The sequence below is a fragment of the Spermophilus citellus genome (assembly GCF_964194105.1).
Source record: "Spermophilus citellus genome assembly, chromosome: X".
NCBI classification, from domain to species: Eukaryota; Metazoa; Chordata; class Mammalia; order Rodentia; family Sciuridae; genus Spermophilus; species Spermophilus citellus.
The window spans coordinates 86,406,950-86,427,273 of record NC_138190.1 but is presented as its reverse complement, the minus strand read 5'-3'; the positions used below and the strand labels follow the sequence as shown (position 1 = coordinate 86,427,273).

The 20,324-nt window shown below is 40.3% G+C and overlaps 1 protein-coding gene across 1 annotated transcript; it reads right to left on the bottom strand.

The window, feature by feature from the left end:
• Positions 1-7,411: 7,411 nt before the first annotated feature.
• On the bottom strand, positions 7,412-20,043 carry LOC308639482 (nuclear RNA export factor 2-like; the record flags this gene model as incomplete). Its single annotated transcript, XM_081277717.1, has 19 exons — positions 7,412-7,490; positions 7,990-8,062; positions 8,908-8,950; positions 9,070-9,185; positions 9,299-9,357; positions 9,459-9,566; positions 9,706-9,761; positions 9,842-9,910; positions 10,295-10,331; positions 11,796-11,905; positions 12,088-12,195; positions 12,316-12,404; positions 12,597-12,666; positions 12,795-12,875; positions 12,982-13,086; positions 13,197-13,280; positions 14,372-14,504; positions 14,782-14,956; positions 20,007-20,043. Coding segments are annotated over 19 exons (1,632 nt in total), but the record flags the coding sequence as incomplete, so codon positions are not given.
• Between the last annotated feature and the right edge of the window lie 281 nt (positions 20,044-20,324).

Sequence of the window (20,324 nt, the reverse complement as noted above, 5' to 3'; positions counted from 1 at the left end):
TATAACAGTATAACAGTAGAATCTATTTTCATATAATTATACAAACATGAAATATAACTTATTCTTGCAGAGCTGCTGCAGCACTGTGAATTTCTCTGAGCCCCATTCTTATGGATATACATAATGGTGGGATTCACTGTGGTGTATTCATATATGTGCATAGGAAAATTATGTTAGATTCATTCTATTGTATTTCTTTTTACTATGACCCCTCTCATCCCTTCATTCCTCTCTGTCTAATCTACTGAATTTCTCTTTTCTGTCCCTCCCTTCCCCTTATTGTGTGTTAGCTTCCACTTATTAGTAAAAACATTTGACCTTTGGCTTTTGGGGACTGGCTTATTTCACTTAGCATGATAGTCTTCAGATCTATCCATTTACTGGCAAACTTAATAAAGTCATTCTTCTTAATGGCTAAGTAAACTCTAATATATATGTGAGATATATATATATATATATATATATATATATATATATACACACACACACACACACACACACACACACATACATATCACATTTTTTTATTCATTCATCTGTTGAAGGGCACCTAGGTTGACTCCATAGCTTAGTTATTATGAATTGAGCTGCTATAAACATTGATGTAGCTGTCTCACTGGAGTATGCTGATTTGAAACCAAGTAAGGCACGTAAGTTATACTTTTGAATTGATGTTTGGTGCCCAAACCTAGCCCCACTCTGAATATAAAAGAGATATTTTGACCCTATTGAGGCTTTGAAGTGGAGAAAAACAAAGGTCACTTGCCTTGGAAATTGTAGACTGATCTGCGAGATAGAGTGTGGCTGACAGGGGTGAGGATCTGGATCTAAGGAAGATCATAGGGAAAGTCTCAAGCCAACCCACCCAAGCATATTACAGGAACAGGGATTCTGAGTGAGAGGAGCAATTCAAGCCAGATAGGTCTACAGAGGAATCAGGTGAAGGAGTTGTTCAATTGTCCTGACAGACTCACACTCTCACCTCAGGACACAATAATGCCATTTTGAAAGTGAAAACCTGTTTACACCCATGCACTGTGGTGACCAGAGCCAGATGTGGTAGCACACGCCTATAATCCAAGAGGCTCAGGAAGCTGAAGCAGAAGAACTGCAAGTTCAAAGCCAGCCTCAGCAACTTAGCAAGGCCCTAAGCAATTCAATGAGACTCTGTCTTTAATAAAATACAAAATGGGGTTCAATTCCTGGTACCAAAAAAAAAAAAAAAAAAAAAAAAAACTGATGGCCAGGGAAAGAAGGGGTTGAATTCTGCATATAGACTCATGTAACAAGTTTGGCTCATTTGGGTCAGAGATGAAATTAAAGGCATTTTAAATTTTGAAGGCAGTTTCAATTGAAACAGCAGATTCAAAAGACTATTTCAAAAAACTTCTGCAACAATTATCTGAACTGCCAAATGATAATTAGTACATTGATTTATATTAACCAATAACTAGTCTCTGTAATGTACAACTATTCCATACCACCAGATTTTCTGCACTCACTTTTCCCATTTGAACCTGTCTCCTCCCCCTCCCCTGCTTTCTTCTTTCCCTTTTTCCTCTTATTTCCTCTCCTTTTCTCTTTTCCTTTTGTTTATTTTTTATCCCACCTTCAAATTCAATATTGTATTCAGTTAATAATTTGTCACCCTTTAAACCTATATCATATTAGACCTCACTCCTGTTTCACTTGGATTTCTAGAGTTGTAGAGATTGTTAGTAATTACATTTACAATGTACATTAATACATGGTTAATACATTGTGCCTCTGAGTCCAATCCCTTTTAAACTACTACTGTTACTTGTAGCACTCTCTCCTTTCAAAGAGACATTGGAGGTTGAAATTAACACTTGTATTACACTTATCCTATGTATTGAAGCTAAAACAGGACCACTCACAAAAGAATCTCTTCATAAAAGAACAAGAGGAATCCATCTCAACAGATACACAAGTCTAAGACCTCTGAAAACATGAGGAAAAAGGCAAATAAGTCTCTCCCCAAAATTTACAATAGAACAAACAAAAGTGTCTTCCATAAATGGGGCTGTGAAAACTGGATAACCACATGCAAAAGAGTGAATTTGGATCCATTCCACACAGCAAATTAACTGAACATGAATCAAAGACCAAACTATAAGAGCTAAAACGATAAAACTCTTGGGAGAAAACCGAGAAATTTGGATGTGACAATAAACGTCTTTATTATTATTTCAATTGTGCATTTTTATGAAGTACAGGGTGATAATTTGATAAATGTATACAATATAAAATGTGGTATGGTTACATCACAGTAGGTAGTATTTCCACTTCCTTAAACTTTTAAATATTTTTCACACCTGTAATCCCAGTGGCTTGGGAGACTGAGACAGGAGTATCATGGGTTCAAAGCCAGTCTCAGCAACAGCAAGGCACTAACAAGTCAGTGAGACCCTGTCTCTAAATAAAATACAAAATAAGGCTGAGGATGTGGATCAGTGGCTGAGTGTCCCTGAGTACAATCCCTAGTACCCTTTCCCAAAAAACCTTTTAAATATTTTGATTAACCTATAGTAACTATACATATTTCTGAGGTCAAGTGTGATATTTTAACATATATATATATATATATATATATATATATATATATATATATATATAATATGTACAGATCACCAAAAACATGAGGAAGCAAAGGAAAAATGCATTAATTGGACTTCATCAAAACAGGAAACTGTTCAGGAGAGGATGAATTAAGTGAAAAGACTACCTACAGAGTAGGAGTAATGTTTGAAAATCATGTATCTGATTAGGGTCTCTGTGAGTATATAAAAACTCTCTCAAAAAGAAAAAGAACAACATCCTGGGGCAGTAGCAAATGTCTGTAATCCCAGCAGCTGTAGAGGGTGAGGCAGGAGGATAGTGAGATCAAAGCCAGCATCAGCAACAGTGAGAAGCTAAGCAACTCAGGGAGACCTTGTCTCTAAATAAAACACAAAATAGGGTTAGGGATATGGATCAGTGGTTGAGTGCCCCTGAGTTCAATCCCTGGTGCCCACAACTCCAAAAAAATAAAAAGAACAACAAAAAGAAAAGAGAGGGGGATAACTAGTGTTTGTGAATACATGGAGAAATAGGAAAATAGGCATACAGAGAAGTGTGTTTGTACACACACAAATGCACATGGTGGGCATCTCAGGGTTAGCATTTGCTTGCCTAGTAGCATGGGCCCAAAGGTAGCTATGGGAATAGGCAAGTGGGTGAGTGGAAGGAAACCGTGTTTTCTGATCTGGCTAGGGAAGGAGGTTGAGGATGTGAAAGCCTGATGGTGTAGAGGAAGTTGATGGGCCATGCCATGGTTTCCAGACAGATGGAAGTGCAGGGAGAGCTGTGGAAAGGCCCATTTCCCATTCACCTGTGCACAAATCACAAAGTTGAGCATGGTATGATCTATGAAAATGCTCAAATGACTAGGAATGAGAAGTAAAATATGTAAGCCCTCACCTACCTACCTTTCTTCCTTCCTTCCCTCCCTTAATCCTTTCCTTCTGCAGCCCCCAATAGCCAAGAGACATCCTTGAGAAGCACCTGTTGTACCAGTGCATATGCCTGCTTCTGTGGGCCTCCTCAAAGAGCATCTCACAGAGCCCCTAATGTCTCCAAAAGTGAGTTACTAAAATAGCATGTGTCATTTCTCATGAGGCTTTATTCACTAAGTACCTGGCTTCCCAGGGATGAACTCAGTGGTGTATGGTGGTACACATGGCCTTTCAGTCCTGACTCCCTTGGCTCATGGCTAGGGCAGGGGAAGAGCAACCCAGGACACATAAATGCAACATGCAATTTCACTCTTTATTATGATAATAAACAGCCATCTTCAGTGGTGAAAAATAATCATAACAACTGGCTTTTTGGATGGTTGTATTACCCGACCTACAAGTTAACTTTGGCTTCTTGAACAGCAAGACTGTCAACCTCAGCCATGGGCATGGTCGTAAGTTAGTAAGAGAGACACAATAACGTGGATTAAAAGGAAAATGACATTCAAGGGCTCCTTTCAGGGCATCTGTTTGAGGCCTCCTGTGGATTCTTGACCTAGAAGGAATGAAGGAGTTAGGCTTTTAGAAGAACCAGGTGCCCTGAGTTGCATCCCCAGCCCCATCCCCAGGCCACCACCTTTCCAAAGGTTCAGAGTCCATTTTTCATCCCTTGATTCCCATACCTCACCTGGAACACAGTGAAGACCTGACCAACTCTGGTTAGTTCTCCTCCTTGTCTTCAAGGCACCTGAAAAACAGGTGATCTCCATGACATCCCAGGACATGCACACTGGCTACAAAATGCCACCTCTTAATGCCACTCTTATGCTAGGATACATGAGCCAGAATGAGTACCATTGTAATGATGAATAATGACCTTATGAAAACTAAAATATCTATGACTGACATTCATGCTCACCAGAATTCAAAGCAGAAAATCAGGAGTGTTTAGAAGAATAAATGATATTAACATATAATGATATCAAAGATACTCAAGAAAATAAGACACTGAAATTCAAAAATAAAAATGTTCCAGTCACTTCCAAATCCAGGTATATGGCACATATTATAGCATTTTCCATCTTAAGGTGTATGATTCAGTGGTTTTCTAGTATATTTACAAGATTGTACAACCATCACAATTATCCAATGCCAAAACTGTTTCACCATCTTAGCAAGATCAAACACAACTCCTTACCTGTTAGCAGTCACTCCCCAGTTCTACCTGTCCCCAGACCTGGGAAACCTTATTCTGCTTTGTGTCCTTATGGATTTGTTCGTTTGGGGATTTTTCATAAATGGACTGATAATGATACATGTAGTCTTTTATAACTGGCTATTTCACTTAAGCATAATATTTTCAAGGTTCATGTTATAGAGTGTATCACAATTTTGTTCTACATTTTGTTATAGAGTGTATCACAATTTTATTCTATTTTATTGCTTAATACTATACATATATGTGCATATATATGGATGTGTATGTGTATATCTCACATTAATTTATCCATTCATAAACTGATGAACACTTTGGTTGTTTCCATTTTGGGGCTATTATCAATAATGTTGCTATGAACATTTGTGTACAAGTTTTCATGTGAACCTATGTGTTTATCTGTCTTGGTAGAATTGCTCATTTATATGGTAACCTCATGTTTAACATTGTGAGGAACTGCCAACCCACAATGATTGCACCATTTTCCATTCTCACTAGCCATGTAGGACGGTTCTGATTAATCCATATATTTGCCAACACTTGTTATTTCCATTTAAAAAAAATCACATTCATTGTGGTGTGAAACAAGTGGTATCTCACTTTCTGATTTGCTTTTCCCAGGTGACTAATAATGCTTAGTATCTTTCCAAGTACTTTTTGTATATTTGTGTGTCTTTTTTTGAAAAAATGTCTATTTAGTTACTTGGCCATATTAATTGGGTTACATGTCTTTTTATTGTTGAAGAGTTTTTTTGGCGTTGGTACCAGTGATTGAACTCAGAGGCTTTCAAACACTGAGCCACACCCACAACCATATTTTCTATTTTATTTAGAGACAGGGTCTCACTGAGTTGCTTCAGTGCCTCACTGTTGCTGAGGCTGGCTTTGAACTTACGATCTTCCTGCCTCAGCCTCCCAAGCCACTAGGATTACAGGTGTGTGCCACTGTGACTGGCTGAAGAGTTTTTTATGGATTCTGGATATGTCCTTTATCAGACACAAAGTATATAAATATTTTCTCTTATTTTGGATTGCCTTTTCACTTTATAGTGTCCTTTAATGCAAAAAAAGTTAGAAATTCTGATGAACTCCACTAATTTTTTCCTTTTTTCTTGCACTTTTGCTGTCATATGTCAGATACCATTGTCTAAGTTAATGTCACAAAAATTTACTCCTATGTTTTCATCTAAAAATGTTAATGTTTTGGCTTTAACTTTTAGGGCTTTTTAAGTATTTATTTTTCAGTTTTAGGTGGACACAACATCTTTATTTTATTTTTATGTGGTGCTGAGAATCAAACCCAGCGCCTAACGCATGCTAGGCGAGGGCGCTACCACTTGAGCCACATCCCCAGCCCAACTTTTAGGGTTTTGACCCATTTTTAATTTGCTTTTTTATGGCATGAGAGTAGGGTATAAATTCATCTGTAAGTGGATATTCAGTTGTTCCTGTACCAGTTTTTTAAAAAGGCTATTTTCACACTGACTGAAATGCAACTGACCATAAAAGTTGTTTTTTTTATTTGAACTCTTATTTTATTCTATTCATATACATGTCTATTGTAAGGCCTATACTATCCAGTACAAATTGTTTACTATAAGTTTACAGCCACATTTTAGTGAGTCCTCCAATTCTGTTCTTCTCTTTCAAGATTATTTTTCTTTTCTAAGTTAACTGTATTTTCTTGGGAATTTTAGGATCAATTTGTAAATGTCTACAATGAAGGAAGCTAAAATTTTGATATAGATTGCATTTACACTGAATCTGCAATATAAATTTGGAAAGTGACTGCCATCTAAACAATATTTAGTCTTCCAATCCAGGTCCATGGGATGTACATCCATTTATTTAAATCTGTAATTCATTTCTACAATGCTTTATTGAGTTTGGAGTGTATGCTTTATACTTTTTGATAAATATGTTCCTAAATATCTTACATTTTTTTGAACCCAGAGAAGCTTAACTACCGAGAGACACATCCTCAGCCCTTTTTATTTTGAGACAAGGCCTCACTAATTTGCTGAGGCTGGTCTTAAACTCACTATCCTCCTGACTCAGCCTCCCAAGCTGCTAGGATTATAGGCATGTGCCCCCAAACCCAGCCTAAATATGTTACTTTTTTGTGGTATTGGGGATTGAACCCAGGGCCTTGTACATGTGAGGCAAGCACTCTACCAACTGAGCTATATCCCCAGCCCCTAAATATGTTACTTTTTGATGCTATTGGAAATGGAATTTTTTAATTTTATTTTCTGATAGTTCATTGCTAGTATATGGCGATATGGTTGATTTTTGCATATTGATTGAGTGCCCTGAAACAGTGCTGACCTAACATACTAATTTTAAGTTATTGGTGGTTTCCTTAGAATTTGAGATCATGCTATCTGATTTAAACATTGCATTGTTTTAAAATTACTTACATTATCACGACAACATTAATATATATTTTCTCATGAGCCCATTTTGGAAACAAAATATACAAGTGTTATTTTTACAAATTAGTTGAAAATTTCCATTATTAAATTCCCACTTCTTCCAATTCAAGTCTATCCCCAGAGACTCTCAGCACTCACTTCTGAGAGCGCTCAAGGCTCTGCATCTCAGACTTGGTGGAGAAAGGCTGTGCTATTCCCTGCTGCTCCTGGTAGAGGTCAGGCACATAGTTGGAGGAGGGTGTAAGCATGGGGATGGAGAAGGCGCTCTGGGTCTCTTTGGGGCTGGCATTCCTCACAATCATCTCATCATTCACGATGCACAGACTAAAGGAAAGGTGAATTATCAAATAATCAGACAAATAGACAACCCCACACTCCCAATGGTGATCCTGTTTCCATTGCTACTCAGCAACCAGATTCCTTTCAAATCCCTACACTGCCTACCTCTTAGCTCTCTTGGCTGGTACCCTTAACCCGTGCTAGAACCTACCTTTTGAGAGATTGTCTACTACCTTCATTACATTACAGATTTAACTCCCTTTATTTAAAAGCGGGCACTCTTCCCCATTTACAGAGGAAGTCAACTAGTTACAGAAAAGTCTTTTAATTTGACAAAGGTCACATAGCTAATTAATAAGTGTTAGAATAAATGAGAATCTATTCTGACTTTAGATTCCATGCTCTTAACCACTATTCTAGACTTCTCCTTGAATCTATCTGTTGGCATTCCCCAGTGTTGAGAAGACCCCAAGACAATACTAATCGCACTACTGAATGGAAGCTTGGATGGTGTTACCACTGCCATCCACAACATTGTGCTTACCTGGAATTGCTGCCAGAAGTTAAGATGAAGGTCCGGGTGAAGGCACGAACAGAACCCTGAGACTTTCCTTCCACTTCAATGACAATAAACAATGATGCCCCCTTAGACCTGCATATTCATGTTTACATACAGTGTTCCCCAGTAAGGGTCTTGCCTGATAACTCATGTGCACCCTGAAGAAAACAAAACTCCAACAACTTTTTACTGGGAATTAGGAGGGAATTTCAGGGTTTGAGGCAGCCAGTAGAAATAAATCAGCTCCCACTGAAAAGACCCCCTAACGTGGGTTCCTTGACAAACATAAGCTCACTTGATTCATTTTTCACAGCTGCCCAAGAGATGAATATTATTAGCCCCATTTTTCTTTTTTTTTAATTTTGAAGTTGTAGATTTTGTTTGTTTATTTTTATGTGGTGCTAAGAATCAAACCCAGTGCCTCATAAGTGCTAGGCAAGTGATCTGCCACTGAGTTACAGCCCTAGCCCCCCCCCCATTATTCAAGTGAGGAAACTGAGGTGTTAAGTATCAGGCCAGATTTAACACATTAAGGACCTGGAATGAGAGCCATCAAACTCCACAGCCTGTGTTCCTAATGCCTGAGTTGTGCAGGGCAGACAGACATGGATGTAGATCAGATCAGTCACTTGTGAGAGAAAAAATAGGGTGGGAGAACAAAAAGGGAGTCATACAGGAAGGGAAAAGAAAGGAAGGAAAGAGGCTAGGGATAGCTCAGTGGTAAAGCACTTGCTTAGCATATGTGATGCTCTTGGTCTGATCCCCAGTAGCAGTGGGGAAAATATGAAAGGAAGAAAAAGGAGAAGAAGGAAAAGGATGTGGGCTCAGAGAATACTGGGAGGGAACCCTGCAAGGAGAAGGGAGTAATGAGCACTCTGGTAAGGGGCATCTACAGATACTCACCTTCCTTGAACAATCCATTGACAGAAAAACAGAGCATCATTTCCTGAAATGGAGGAATAAAAATCTAGGTCTTTCATGATCCTTCAGAAATTTACTACCTATGTCGAGAAACTTCAGAAACTTACTACCTATGCCTGCCTGAGGGAAGAAATGGGTACTCACTGTCTGGACACATAGGTCTATCACATATGAGTTAAAATCATGCTGAGTTTTGGGCAATACACTGAGGCAGTTCACAATGTCACATTTTGTGTGCTTTAGCAGCTGCATCCGCAAAACTGTATGGGGAAGAAAAGCAAAGATGGGGACTGGAAAATTGTCGCCCCGTGGCTTATTATTGAGTCCTTTACATCATATTTCTCATGCCAAGCTTCTCTTATCACAGACTTACAGGGGTCCTTGTGCTTCTTTATATTTCTATTATCCTTGAAATACTCTTCCAAGCTATTCCTAAAGAAAAAGAGGAACAGAAGGTGGTAGTCTAGACAGTTCAGGTATTTCCAGGAGAGAGCTACATGGTCCCAGGCCAGAGTCTGAATTGTGATACTCACGGGTCTGGGTCCTCAGGGTTGAAGGGAATGGTCAGGGAGAAGCAGGCCTCATCATGGTAAGCATCAAGGAGACCCTGTCGATCTCCATAGTCATAAATGAGGTAATACCTGTGGAAAAGCAAAGGGAACAGGCTATCTCTGGGGCCCCGCCCCCAAATGATACCTCAAAATACTGTGAGCAGACCTGTGCTAAGTTAACCCAAACTGTGCCAGCCCTCCCTGTCCTCAAGATCCCAGGAGAACTTACTGAAGCAGGAATTGCAATACTAGACTCTTCAGATTATCACATCCTTTATAGCTTTCCTGAAATGAAGACACCTTGAAACTACATGATTGACAAAACCTCCGTTGCAACACCTCAAATATTGATGATCCCTCCTCACCTTACAAGGTTTTATTATTTCAGGTGTTTCATTGTCAATTCCAATTGATTCTGGTAACTCCTGGCCATCCTTGAGAAGGGAAGAGGAAGTCAGCAGTGCAGCTCAGGGTGGTTGCACTGCAAGAGCAAGGAGTTGAACAGGCCCAAGGGGAAACAAGGGCCAGAGGCCACGTATAAATAGGCCCTGGAAAATCCATGGGTGAGATCACACTTGGTGTCTGCATCATGAGCTCTTGGAAATCTCTACCAGTATATGCACCCTGTGAGTGGGTGTGTATGGGTGTGTGCACGTGTGTTCTCCCTAGGGAAAATGTCCATGCCAGGGAGAATCCATGCCCTTTAAGATGGATGAGGGTCTGGTGCGCACATAATCTAGGCAAGGCCCACAAGGCCTGGGGCCAGCGGGGAGGTCAGGTATGTGAGTAAGGAGACAAGACCGGAAGTGCGTACTTACCAGGCGTAACAAATTGGGGAAACAATCCTGGATAGCACTGTGCAAATGAAAAATCTAATGAAGTGAGGTGACAGTGGAGGGTTGTGCACACTCTCTCCCTCTTGCTCTCCTCCCTCTCCCTCCCCCTGGGTACCTCCCAGCTACACTGGCCTGACCCCCTCCTCCAGGGCCCACCCTGCCTCCCTTACCTTCTTCCAGGTCCCCCCATGGAAGGCGCTGAAGGGAGCAGGGAATGGGGTGGGAGACCAGGGCTCTGCTACTGTGCTGGGTGTCCAGCCTTCCGTGGGGCATGGCCTGGCCAGACCAAGACCAGGTCATACTCTCACCTCCCAGGATAGGATGCTGGGTGGGGTGGGGGTTTGGTGAGTGAGGCAGGCAGGGGAAGGCAGGGGTATGGCCACAGAAAGGGAGTGAAGGCGGGGGATGGAGAGATGGGGAAAGAGGAAGCAAAGCAAAGGGAAGGGGAAGATGCTGCCCCCTGGTACTGGAGGTCAAGGCAGAAGTGAGAAGAAACCAGCTGCCCTACTGCAGCCCATTCCTTCACCTGCCCCTGGCTGGCCCTGCGGCCCCAGGCAGGAATGCAAACATGTACCTGCTGGGCTGGGGCCCACAGGATGCAGGTTCAGCCTCTGTCTCCTGTGTGGGCCCAGAGGGGGCCAGGTATGGGAAAAGGAGCCGCCCCCAGGGGAGGTGTCATTCCCAGCACCAGTAGTGAAGAATCAGGCACCAGCTCAGCATGTGACAGAGGGTCTGTGGCCCCCTCTTATGAGCACCAGGTTCCCTCATGGTGGTCCCTGTGCACCTGTGCCTGTCTGAGTCAGTGTCTTGCCCAAGGAAGCATCTTGACTTGGGCTACCCAGGGCTGCTCTGAGGGACCAGGTTGGATGTGGGATGTGGAGTGGGGGAGAGAGCAGCAGTGCCCCTGAGTGGCCTGTGCTCCCGCCTCATCCTCCTGCCCCTCCTTTGCCCTCTGCCTTCCCCTCCTGTCTTGGGAAGGCCTCTGCTCGCTGTCAGTGGCCCACCTCTGGCTCCTTGACTCAGGGAACCCAAGTTTCTCCCCAAGGAGGAAACAGTTCCCACCAATGGCTTAGAGGAACAGATGTTGTGATGGTAGCCACCCTGGTCCTCAGCACGGGCATAAAATCTCCATGTCGGCCTGGGACAGGAAGGGGGACCTTTTTGGAACATGAGAAGAAGGGCCACTCATAGAGACAGGGGAGGAAAGCCCAGCCCCATCTTCGGAGGTCTTGCTGGAGGAGGCCAGTGCAGAGGGGCGGGAAACACACCCCAGTCCAGCTGAAAAAGGGGAGCAGGTCGCAAGAAGGAAAGCAGACCTGTGGGCACAGCTGAGGGACACAGATAGAGGAGAGGGTATGGAGTGTGGTCCTTCCAGAGGATCAAGGTTGCATCCTCCTGCAGAGGTGGACATCAGGGAGAGTTCAGGCTCCCAGGAGGCAAAGGTCCCCAGGAAGGGTGACAGGTGTTACCAGGCATTATCTACCTTACATAAGCAGACTGCTCTGGGAAGTCACTGCACAAGGGGTTCCCTTCTAGCCACAGCTCTTCCAGCTTCATCCCTTTCAGCTTGACCAACTCCTTGGAGGTCCTCAGCTGAGAAAGATGGGGAGGGAACCAGTTAAGGAGACCCAGGGAGAGAGGGACACCTGGGAACCTGCACCCAGACTCTGGGACCCTCACTCCAGTTGCCTTTGTCTGCCTCCTGCCAGCACCCTGCTGTGCACTACCAGCCACCCTCAATGCAATTTTCTTTTCATCTGGCTCTCTCTTCTCACCTCATTTTTGGAGAGGTTCAGGATCTTGACATGGGGGGCTTTCTCTACAATGTCAGACAGGCCATCCAGCCAGTATAGTTTGTTGTTACACAAGTTCAAGGACAACAGCTTTTGGGAAGAAATGGTTAGTGTAATGATTACTATTGAGAGTGGGGAATATACATCTACCCTTCACAACATCCCTTCCACCCTTCTACCAAAATACCAGCCCTGGGCCTAAGATCTCACCTCAGGGAAATTCCTTTCAATGATCTGAAGGGTAGCAAACATACACTGTCTTCGGTTTAGGATCATGTCAATGTCATGTTCCATCAAGTCTTCAGGAAGACAAACAAACAAACAAAAAACGAGTCTTCAGGAAGCCAGGAGAAGGGGATCAGAAAGCTCAGAGGGGTCTGTGTGGAGCAGCAGTAGCAAGAACCCCCTCCCCAATTTTCCATTTCTATGTCTCCCTGCCAGGCAGACCCCTCTGCCCTCACCTGCCCTAGGAATACTGTTGTCAGTCATACCTGGGTCAAAGCGGAGCTTCTGGAGATCAAGGGCTTGCTGTGAGACATCATATCGTTTGTTCATCGTCAGCTGCAGAGACAGAGATGGAGAAAGGGGCTTTGAGGCTGTGGGGGTGGTTGTGACAGGGACATCACCAGGTGGAGGTTGAAATGTGGGCCAGGAAACTTTTCAAACAATGTGCCTTAGGTCTATATTACCATTAGCTTCTCCATTTTTTCTGGAGTGAATTTATTCTGCAAGATATTCGGTTCAGTACAGGGATTGACAAAGATCGATATCTATGGGAAGAAGAGGCAGGGTAAGCATCAGGGTCCAAAGATAACCAGCCCTTGTCCATTCCCCTCCCCAATCCCAACAAAACTAAGGAATGATCTCAGCCTATACCTTTTGATTTTCCTCATCACAAATTTTGCAGTTGACATCTTTCAATGCAGAGGCAGTACTAGCATCCTGGACAAAAAATTGGGCCCGATTTTTGATATAGTGGAACTACAGGGAATGGAGGCAGAAGCAATAATATCAGATGCCAATGGTCCCTGCTGAGGCAGACCTCTTCCCCTCCCCTGTGCCCATCAGCTGGCTTCACCATCTTCTCTTACATCAATTGGTGTAAAGGGGACACAGCAATGGCTCAGGATTGAATTCATTAGCCAAGTCTTATTATACTTCATCCCATAAGGAATCTAAAGGTAAAAAGAAGGGATGAAACAAAGACAACATGGAATTAAAGGCAGCTATCATACACAATCAAGTATTTTACTGTGACCTCCTCCAGAGTTCTAGCTAGGTCAGGCATGGTGGCACAAACCTGTAATCCCAGTGGCTCAGGAGGCTGTGGCAGGAGGATCACAGGTTTGAAGCCAGCCTTAGTAATTTAACAAGGCTATAAGCAACATAGTGAGACCCTGTCTCAAAATTAAAAAAAAATAAAGGGGTCTGGGGTTGTAGCTCAGTGGTAAAGTGCTTGCCCAGCATGTGTGAGGCACTGGGTTTGATGTCAGCACCACATATAAATCAATAAATTAAATAAAGTTTTATCAACAACTAAAAATTATTTTAAAAAAATAAAAAGGACTGGGGATGTGGCTCAGTGGCTAAGTGCCCCTGGGTTCAGTTCCTGGTACCGAAAAAAAAAAAATAGTTCTAGCTAGACATGGTAGCACATGCTTATAACCCTAGCAGCTCAGGAGGCTGAGGTAGGAGGATCACAAAATTGAAACCAGCCTCAGGAACTTAGTGAGGTCCTAAGCAACTTAGTGAGAACTTGTCTTAAATTAAAAAGTAAAAAAAGGACTGGGGATATAGCTCAGTAGTAAAGCACTTCTGGATTCAGTCCCTAGTACCTCCCTGCAAAAGACTTTTAATGTGGGGACAACTGACATGATACACCTTTTGGTTTTCTTTCTTTTTGTTTTGGGTCAATACATGGATTTCTTAATTGTCCTTTCTCTGTATTGCAAATTGATCTTCAAAATAATAAAATTTAGCTGTTCTACATGGCCTTAATTTATAAGATTCCAGGAGATTTTACATATTGAATATCCTTCCTGACCATCTAACAAAGATTTCAGAGACTCATAATCCTACATGCAGCTTGAGCCAAAGCAGGGCATCCAGTGGGAATCTGTTCCATATTCTTGGCAGTAGTCCACCTTTCCCTTTAGACAACCTTCCCTTTTAATTCATTTTCTGGACCTGTCCTTAGATGGTATCAACCCAATTCCCTCTGACCTACCTCTCCTGCACCTTACCTACATATTATCAGGACACTCACTGTGATCTTGAACCTTCTCCCCACAGCTTCATCCTGTGTGCTCTTTTTCATTTCTTTTTCTGAAGGAATTTTATCTTGGCATTCCTTATCCCATTTCATATTCCCATTGTTAACTTGGAAGGTAGAGGAGTCACTGGGGGAAATGGACAGAAGAAGGTATCCATAAATGTACAGAAATGCAATTTTAAAAAAGAAAAACAAGATTGAAATTTTAAAATGTATAGAAAGGCTACAAAGTCTCCTACACAGTCTCAACTCACTGATTACATGACCTATCATTATGACTGCTCTATATTCTACTTTTATCACTCTTCACTTTTTCAGTGAGAGAAGAACAAGATAACAGAGAATGAAAGAGTTGCACAGTCCTATGGATTGCTAAATTTAAAACGGGTTGTCTGGTAACTTACTGTCTTACTTCAGGGTCCTCATGGACATCCACCATCTGGTTGTTTTCATCATCCTTCTGGAGGTTTGATGGTGGAAGCTCATTTTTATCATCTTCATAATGTACGTTTTCCTTGTCAGAATTCCCTTGGAAAGAATTCTCACCTTTTTCTTGCAGAGAGCTTTCATCATTTTTTTCTGAAATTGGGAACAAAAACACAAGTTTAAAGACACATAAATGGTCCACTTACGATACACTACATCAACGGTTAACAGTGTGGTAGGGCAAGCAAAATGTCAGCCTGCTCCAAGGACCAATCATACAACCCTCCCCCCAACAACAACAACCAAAAAAACTCCTCTGTCTGTCCAGACATGAGACCCTTTTCTCACTGGTGGTACATTCAGGGGAGATATCTTGGAAGAGGAAGAAATTAATGCTAAACCTCATAAAATGTGAAGCAGTACTTATAAAGAACTGAAGTGTAAGAATTCACAGGTTGAAATGAACATCTACACCAGGAAGATATCCAAATCTTGCCTTCTCTGATGTTTCTTTAATCTAACAACATGACTAAAACCTCATAGATAATCTCATGTTTCATGTAGACCTGGTTATCATATTAATTATATTATTCAGATTGTCTATATCCTTATAGATTTTATGTCTAGCAATTTCTATCAATTTCTGAGAGTGGGATGTTAAATGCCCCAACTATTATTTCTCCTTTCAGCTCCATCAGTTTTTGTCTCATTTACTTTGAGGCTCTGTTGTATGGAATCGTGTATTATTAGTCAGCTTTGCATTACTGTAACAAAATATCTGAGAGAAATCAAATTTTAAGAAAGAAAGTTTTATTTTGGCTCATACTTTCAGAGGTATCAGTCCATGATCACTTGACCCTGTTTCTTTGGGTCTATGGTGACACAGTACATCATGAGCAAGCACATAAGGAGGAGCTTCCCATCTCATGATAGCCAGGAAGCAAAGAAAGAAATAGGAAGGAGCCAGGGTCCTGCTTTTCAAGGGCATGACCCAGTCCTGACTTTCTCCCAGTAAGCTTCACCTCTTAAAGGTTCCATCACTTCCCAATAGTGTCACTGGCTAGGAACTAAGCCTTTAAAAGCACACAGGCCTTTGGAGGACCCTTCTCCAAATCATACCAAGTGTATATACACGTAGGATTCTTATGTCTTCCTGTGGGACTAAACCTCTTACTATTATAAAACATTTTCTTTGTCTCTACTATTTTTAAAATTTAACTACAAAGACTACTTTATCTGATATTTCAGCTTCAGGTATACCTGTAAAGTGTTTTGACTGTATTCCTGACTGTATCCATCCTAGAAATTTCCTTTATAATATGCACACTCTGCCAAAATATGCACTTCACCATGTGGTAAGATCCAGAAGTTCAATTTTTATCTACAAAAAGATAGCACCAATTCTGTCTCCCATGGGTATATTCACTAAGGGCATTTTATTTTTGTCACATTCAACTGAAACAATGTACCAGTAGTGGTAATAACAGTGGTTTTTCTGGAGATAGGGTTTAACACAATTGAACTTTCAGAAAGCTTCCTTTTGACCTCTAAATTGAACGTTCTCTAGGTTTGTATTTTATATATATTATACATTAATTATTCATTGTTGTCTCAGGACACACTTATGAGTAATAGTTAATTGACCTGCAGTTAAAAAAAAAAAAAAGTCCTGTTATTCACAACCTTTGGAATTTCCCTGTGTAGGGAAGGCACTGGAAGTGAAATTAAATGTGGGTAGAACATTTGATCTATACATTCCACTTGCTCAGACTAAAAATGTGGATGTGGTCATGTACAGTTAAGTAGAACAAATAAAAATAAATAAATTCTAAAAATGTGGATGTGGCCTGGAGTACTCTTTCTCTCAAACTCCAACTGATCTCCAACTGATTCAGAAATTCTCTTAGTTCTACCTTCAGAATATACCCAGAGTCTAGCCACTTCTCACCTCCTCCATTGCTACCACCACCAACATCTATCTCCTAGATTAGACAGCTTTCTAAATGGCACTCTTAATTTAACACCTGCTCTCTTACCATCTATATTCCACAAATCAGGCAGAATGATTTTTTAAAAGCACAAGGTAAATTTTATCATTCTTTGGCTCAGAATCCTGTTACAGGGGTTAAAAACCCATCAATACATTGCAAAGCTAGGAATATATAAGGATATCCCAAAACAATAACAAAAAGAACCTTAGTGGAGACATCTGTAGAATACAAAAAAAAAACCACAACTTATTCTTATGAAAATTTGAAAACAGAGGAGAAGAATCAAATATTTATTCTCTTTCCTATAAAAGTTAACATAAAGATACACAAAATGTTGATGAGGGTTTCTCTTTATAAGAACATTTCAGCTAATACATAAAAAAACAAGGTAGAATTTTACTATGATCATTTAAAAACTGCTAATTAATTAAAAGATCTATATAATAGATAACAATAGCAGGTAAACCACATCAGAAAATAGGAAATAACCAAACATGTGCTTTGTAATATAGGGCACAATCTATCAAGTATTCTTTCCCAAAACATTAAATCTTCATGATACTAAGCTTCAGCAGCAATTTAGGTATCATCATCATGGTGATGCACAGAATCAAATGCATGAAAATGACTCCATTTTAACAAATAAATTGAGAAGAGGATGATATGTGAACATATTTAGTGTTGTATTCTTGCATGCTATTGGATACATTATGCATATATACAGACATTTTCAAAATGAAATCATATGGTAAAATATCTATAACTTGTTTCATTTCATATTTTTACATATTGCATGTTCAGAAATAATATTTAATTGAGCTTTATCAATTACTAAATTAATATGCTTTTCCTTTAAAGATACTGTGAAAATTAAAGCTAAGATCACTTGTTTACCAGAGCAAGAACTGAGGGTTGACTATCACTAACTGGGAATCTCAGAAAAGGATAAATATTTATCCAAAATATATTTTTCATATTTTTTAAAATGTCTAAATAACAATTTCTGACATTAATATGTTATATTATTTTTTAAAATATTTTTAGTTGTAGGTGGACACAATAACTCTGTTTATTTAGTTTTATTATTGTTTTATGTAGTACTGGGGATCAAACCCAGTGCTTCACACATGCTGAGCCACAAACTCAGCCCCTAGATTATTATTTTAGTTAAAATTTTAGCTAGGTGCAGTGGTAAATGCCTGTAATCCTAGCAGCTTGGGAGGCTGAGTCAGGAGGATCACATGTTCAAAGCCAGCCTCAGCAATTTAGGGAGTCCCTAAGCAACTTAGCAATACCCTGTTTCAACAACAACAAAAAAAAGGGCTGGGGATATGACTAAGTGGTTAAGCACCCCGGGGGTCACTTTCTAGTACCTAATAATAATAATAATATCAAGTTATTATCAAATTAACTAATAAAATTTCAAAGTTTAACAAATCTTTCCAAGTTTTTGTTATTATAAGCAATGCTACTAAGCACAGGATTATACACACATTCTCTGCACATGTTCAGTTTTTCAAGCAATACTTTTGTAACTGTATTACTTAAATCAAAACATGCTTTACATGGAGACTATTTTGACATTTAAAACTATATATCATACTTCTTTATGTGATAATCAATAGTGAGTGAATGAGCCTATATCTTCATCTGTGTGCTAACATTTTAAAAGTTCATATAACTTGAAACAATCATTATTTTTCAAATTTATCTTTTTGAAAAACTTTGTCTCTACTGAATACACATACATATGTATGTGTGTGTGTGTATACATATATGTGTGTGTGTGTGTGTGTGTGTGTGTGTGTGTGTGTGTGTGTGTATATATACACACATACATACAAGCAATGTTTTTATATTTTTGTAAGTCTGGAGGACAGTAGTGTGAAGAGGATTCATTATCTATTGTTAGCTGGGTAACTAGGATCAATTGTTAACCAGGTGGCTGAAATCTCAGAGAACAGTTGAAGACTGGAAGAGATGAGTGTCTCACAAACAACAGGCAAAGAGTCAAGGACAGGGGCATAAATGAGAATGCGCAATGGCAATATAATAAAATGAGAAAGAAATATCTGTGGTACTAAATCTATGCTAGACAATATGTCCATCTGGAAAATTCCATAGAAGGTTTATTACACCTGTTCTCCGGCTCCTAAACATTAGAAGACACAATGAAGAATATAAAAACTAAGATAATAAAGGACTATACCAAACTAAGCATTTGAAAAAAATAAATGTAGTTTTGCTTCCAGCAACAAAAGACTAGCTAAGTTGGATCAAATGTCCAAGGAAAAACATCTAGAAAAGTGGGGAAAATCATTTAAAATAAAAATTTATTTACAAGGGGAGGGAATGGCGGAGGTAAAGGAGAGGTTCTGGGGAACAAAACTGACCAAATTATACTGTTGTATTGTGTGCATGTACAAATATACAACAATGAATCCCACTATAATGCATAATTATAATGCATCAATAAAAAATAGAAAAAAATAGGGCAAAAATACCTCAAAGTTAATCTCAACAATTGAATTGAGGCTGTTTTTTGCTAGCAGCAGTTAATGATTCCTAAGGAGGCATGTAGTGTGCTGAGATGTTATGAATTCATGCCAGATTTCCACAGAGTCATGGGACTAACAGCATAAAATAAGAAGGTAGACCTGTCCCAGAGAAAAGACCCTGGCAAGCCACTCTGGCTAAAATAGGGACCTCCAAGAGCTATGTCTCATACGTAAATTGAGAACAAACTAGTCCTTCAAGGGATAGAAATCCTGATTAATCATCTCAATCACCAATGGGATTAAAGTGATTTTTTTCAAATATTCTTATTGGTGTATTAAAATTAGACAATACTGGGATTCAGAATGCTGTATTGGTACATGCACATAACTGATCAACCTCATTTCCCAACACCTTTCATTTCCTGCTCTTCTTCCCTCCCCCATCTGCTTGCTCTACTTTACTCTCCCTTCTATTTTTATTACAATTAGTACATTATAATTACAAATACATTAAGGAATTTAAGAAAACAACACTGTTAAAGGAAAAATGTTCAACCTCCTCAGCAGTCAAGACTTTTTTTGGAGGGGTTTATGTGTTGTTTTGTTTTTCTTAAATTTTCAGTCTCAGCGACTGCCCCATCCACCCGCCCTCTGAGCTTCGGTAGCCACAGAAGCAAAGGCGCTGCAAACTAGGTCTAGCGCAGCGCCACTCACGTGGGCCTGGGACGCAGGTTTCCAGGGACCGCGGCATTTCTTGCTGGCTGGTTGCGAGGCTAAGATCCGTATCCCACCCCCACCAACCCCCAGCCCCCAGCCTCCAACCCCACCCCCCAACTCCCAGTGGCGCCAGCAGAGGCGGAGGTTGCGGCAAGGGCGGGGCGGGTCCACAGGGTTCAGGCTTTTTGTTACACTTTTAGGAGATTTACCGGAAAAAAAAAATTCTTCTCTGGAGGGAGACTCATTCATTCTAGAACTGAAATAAATAAATCTACAATTAATTATATGTAGTTTCCTGAGAAAATTGTGAAAAAG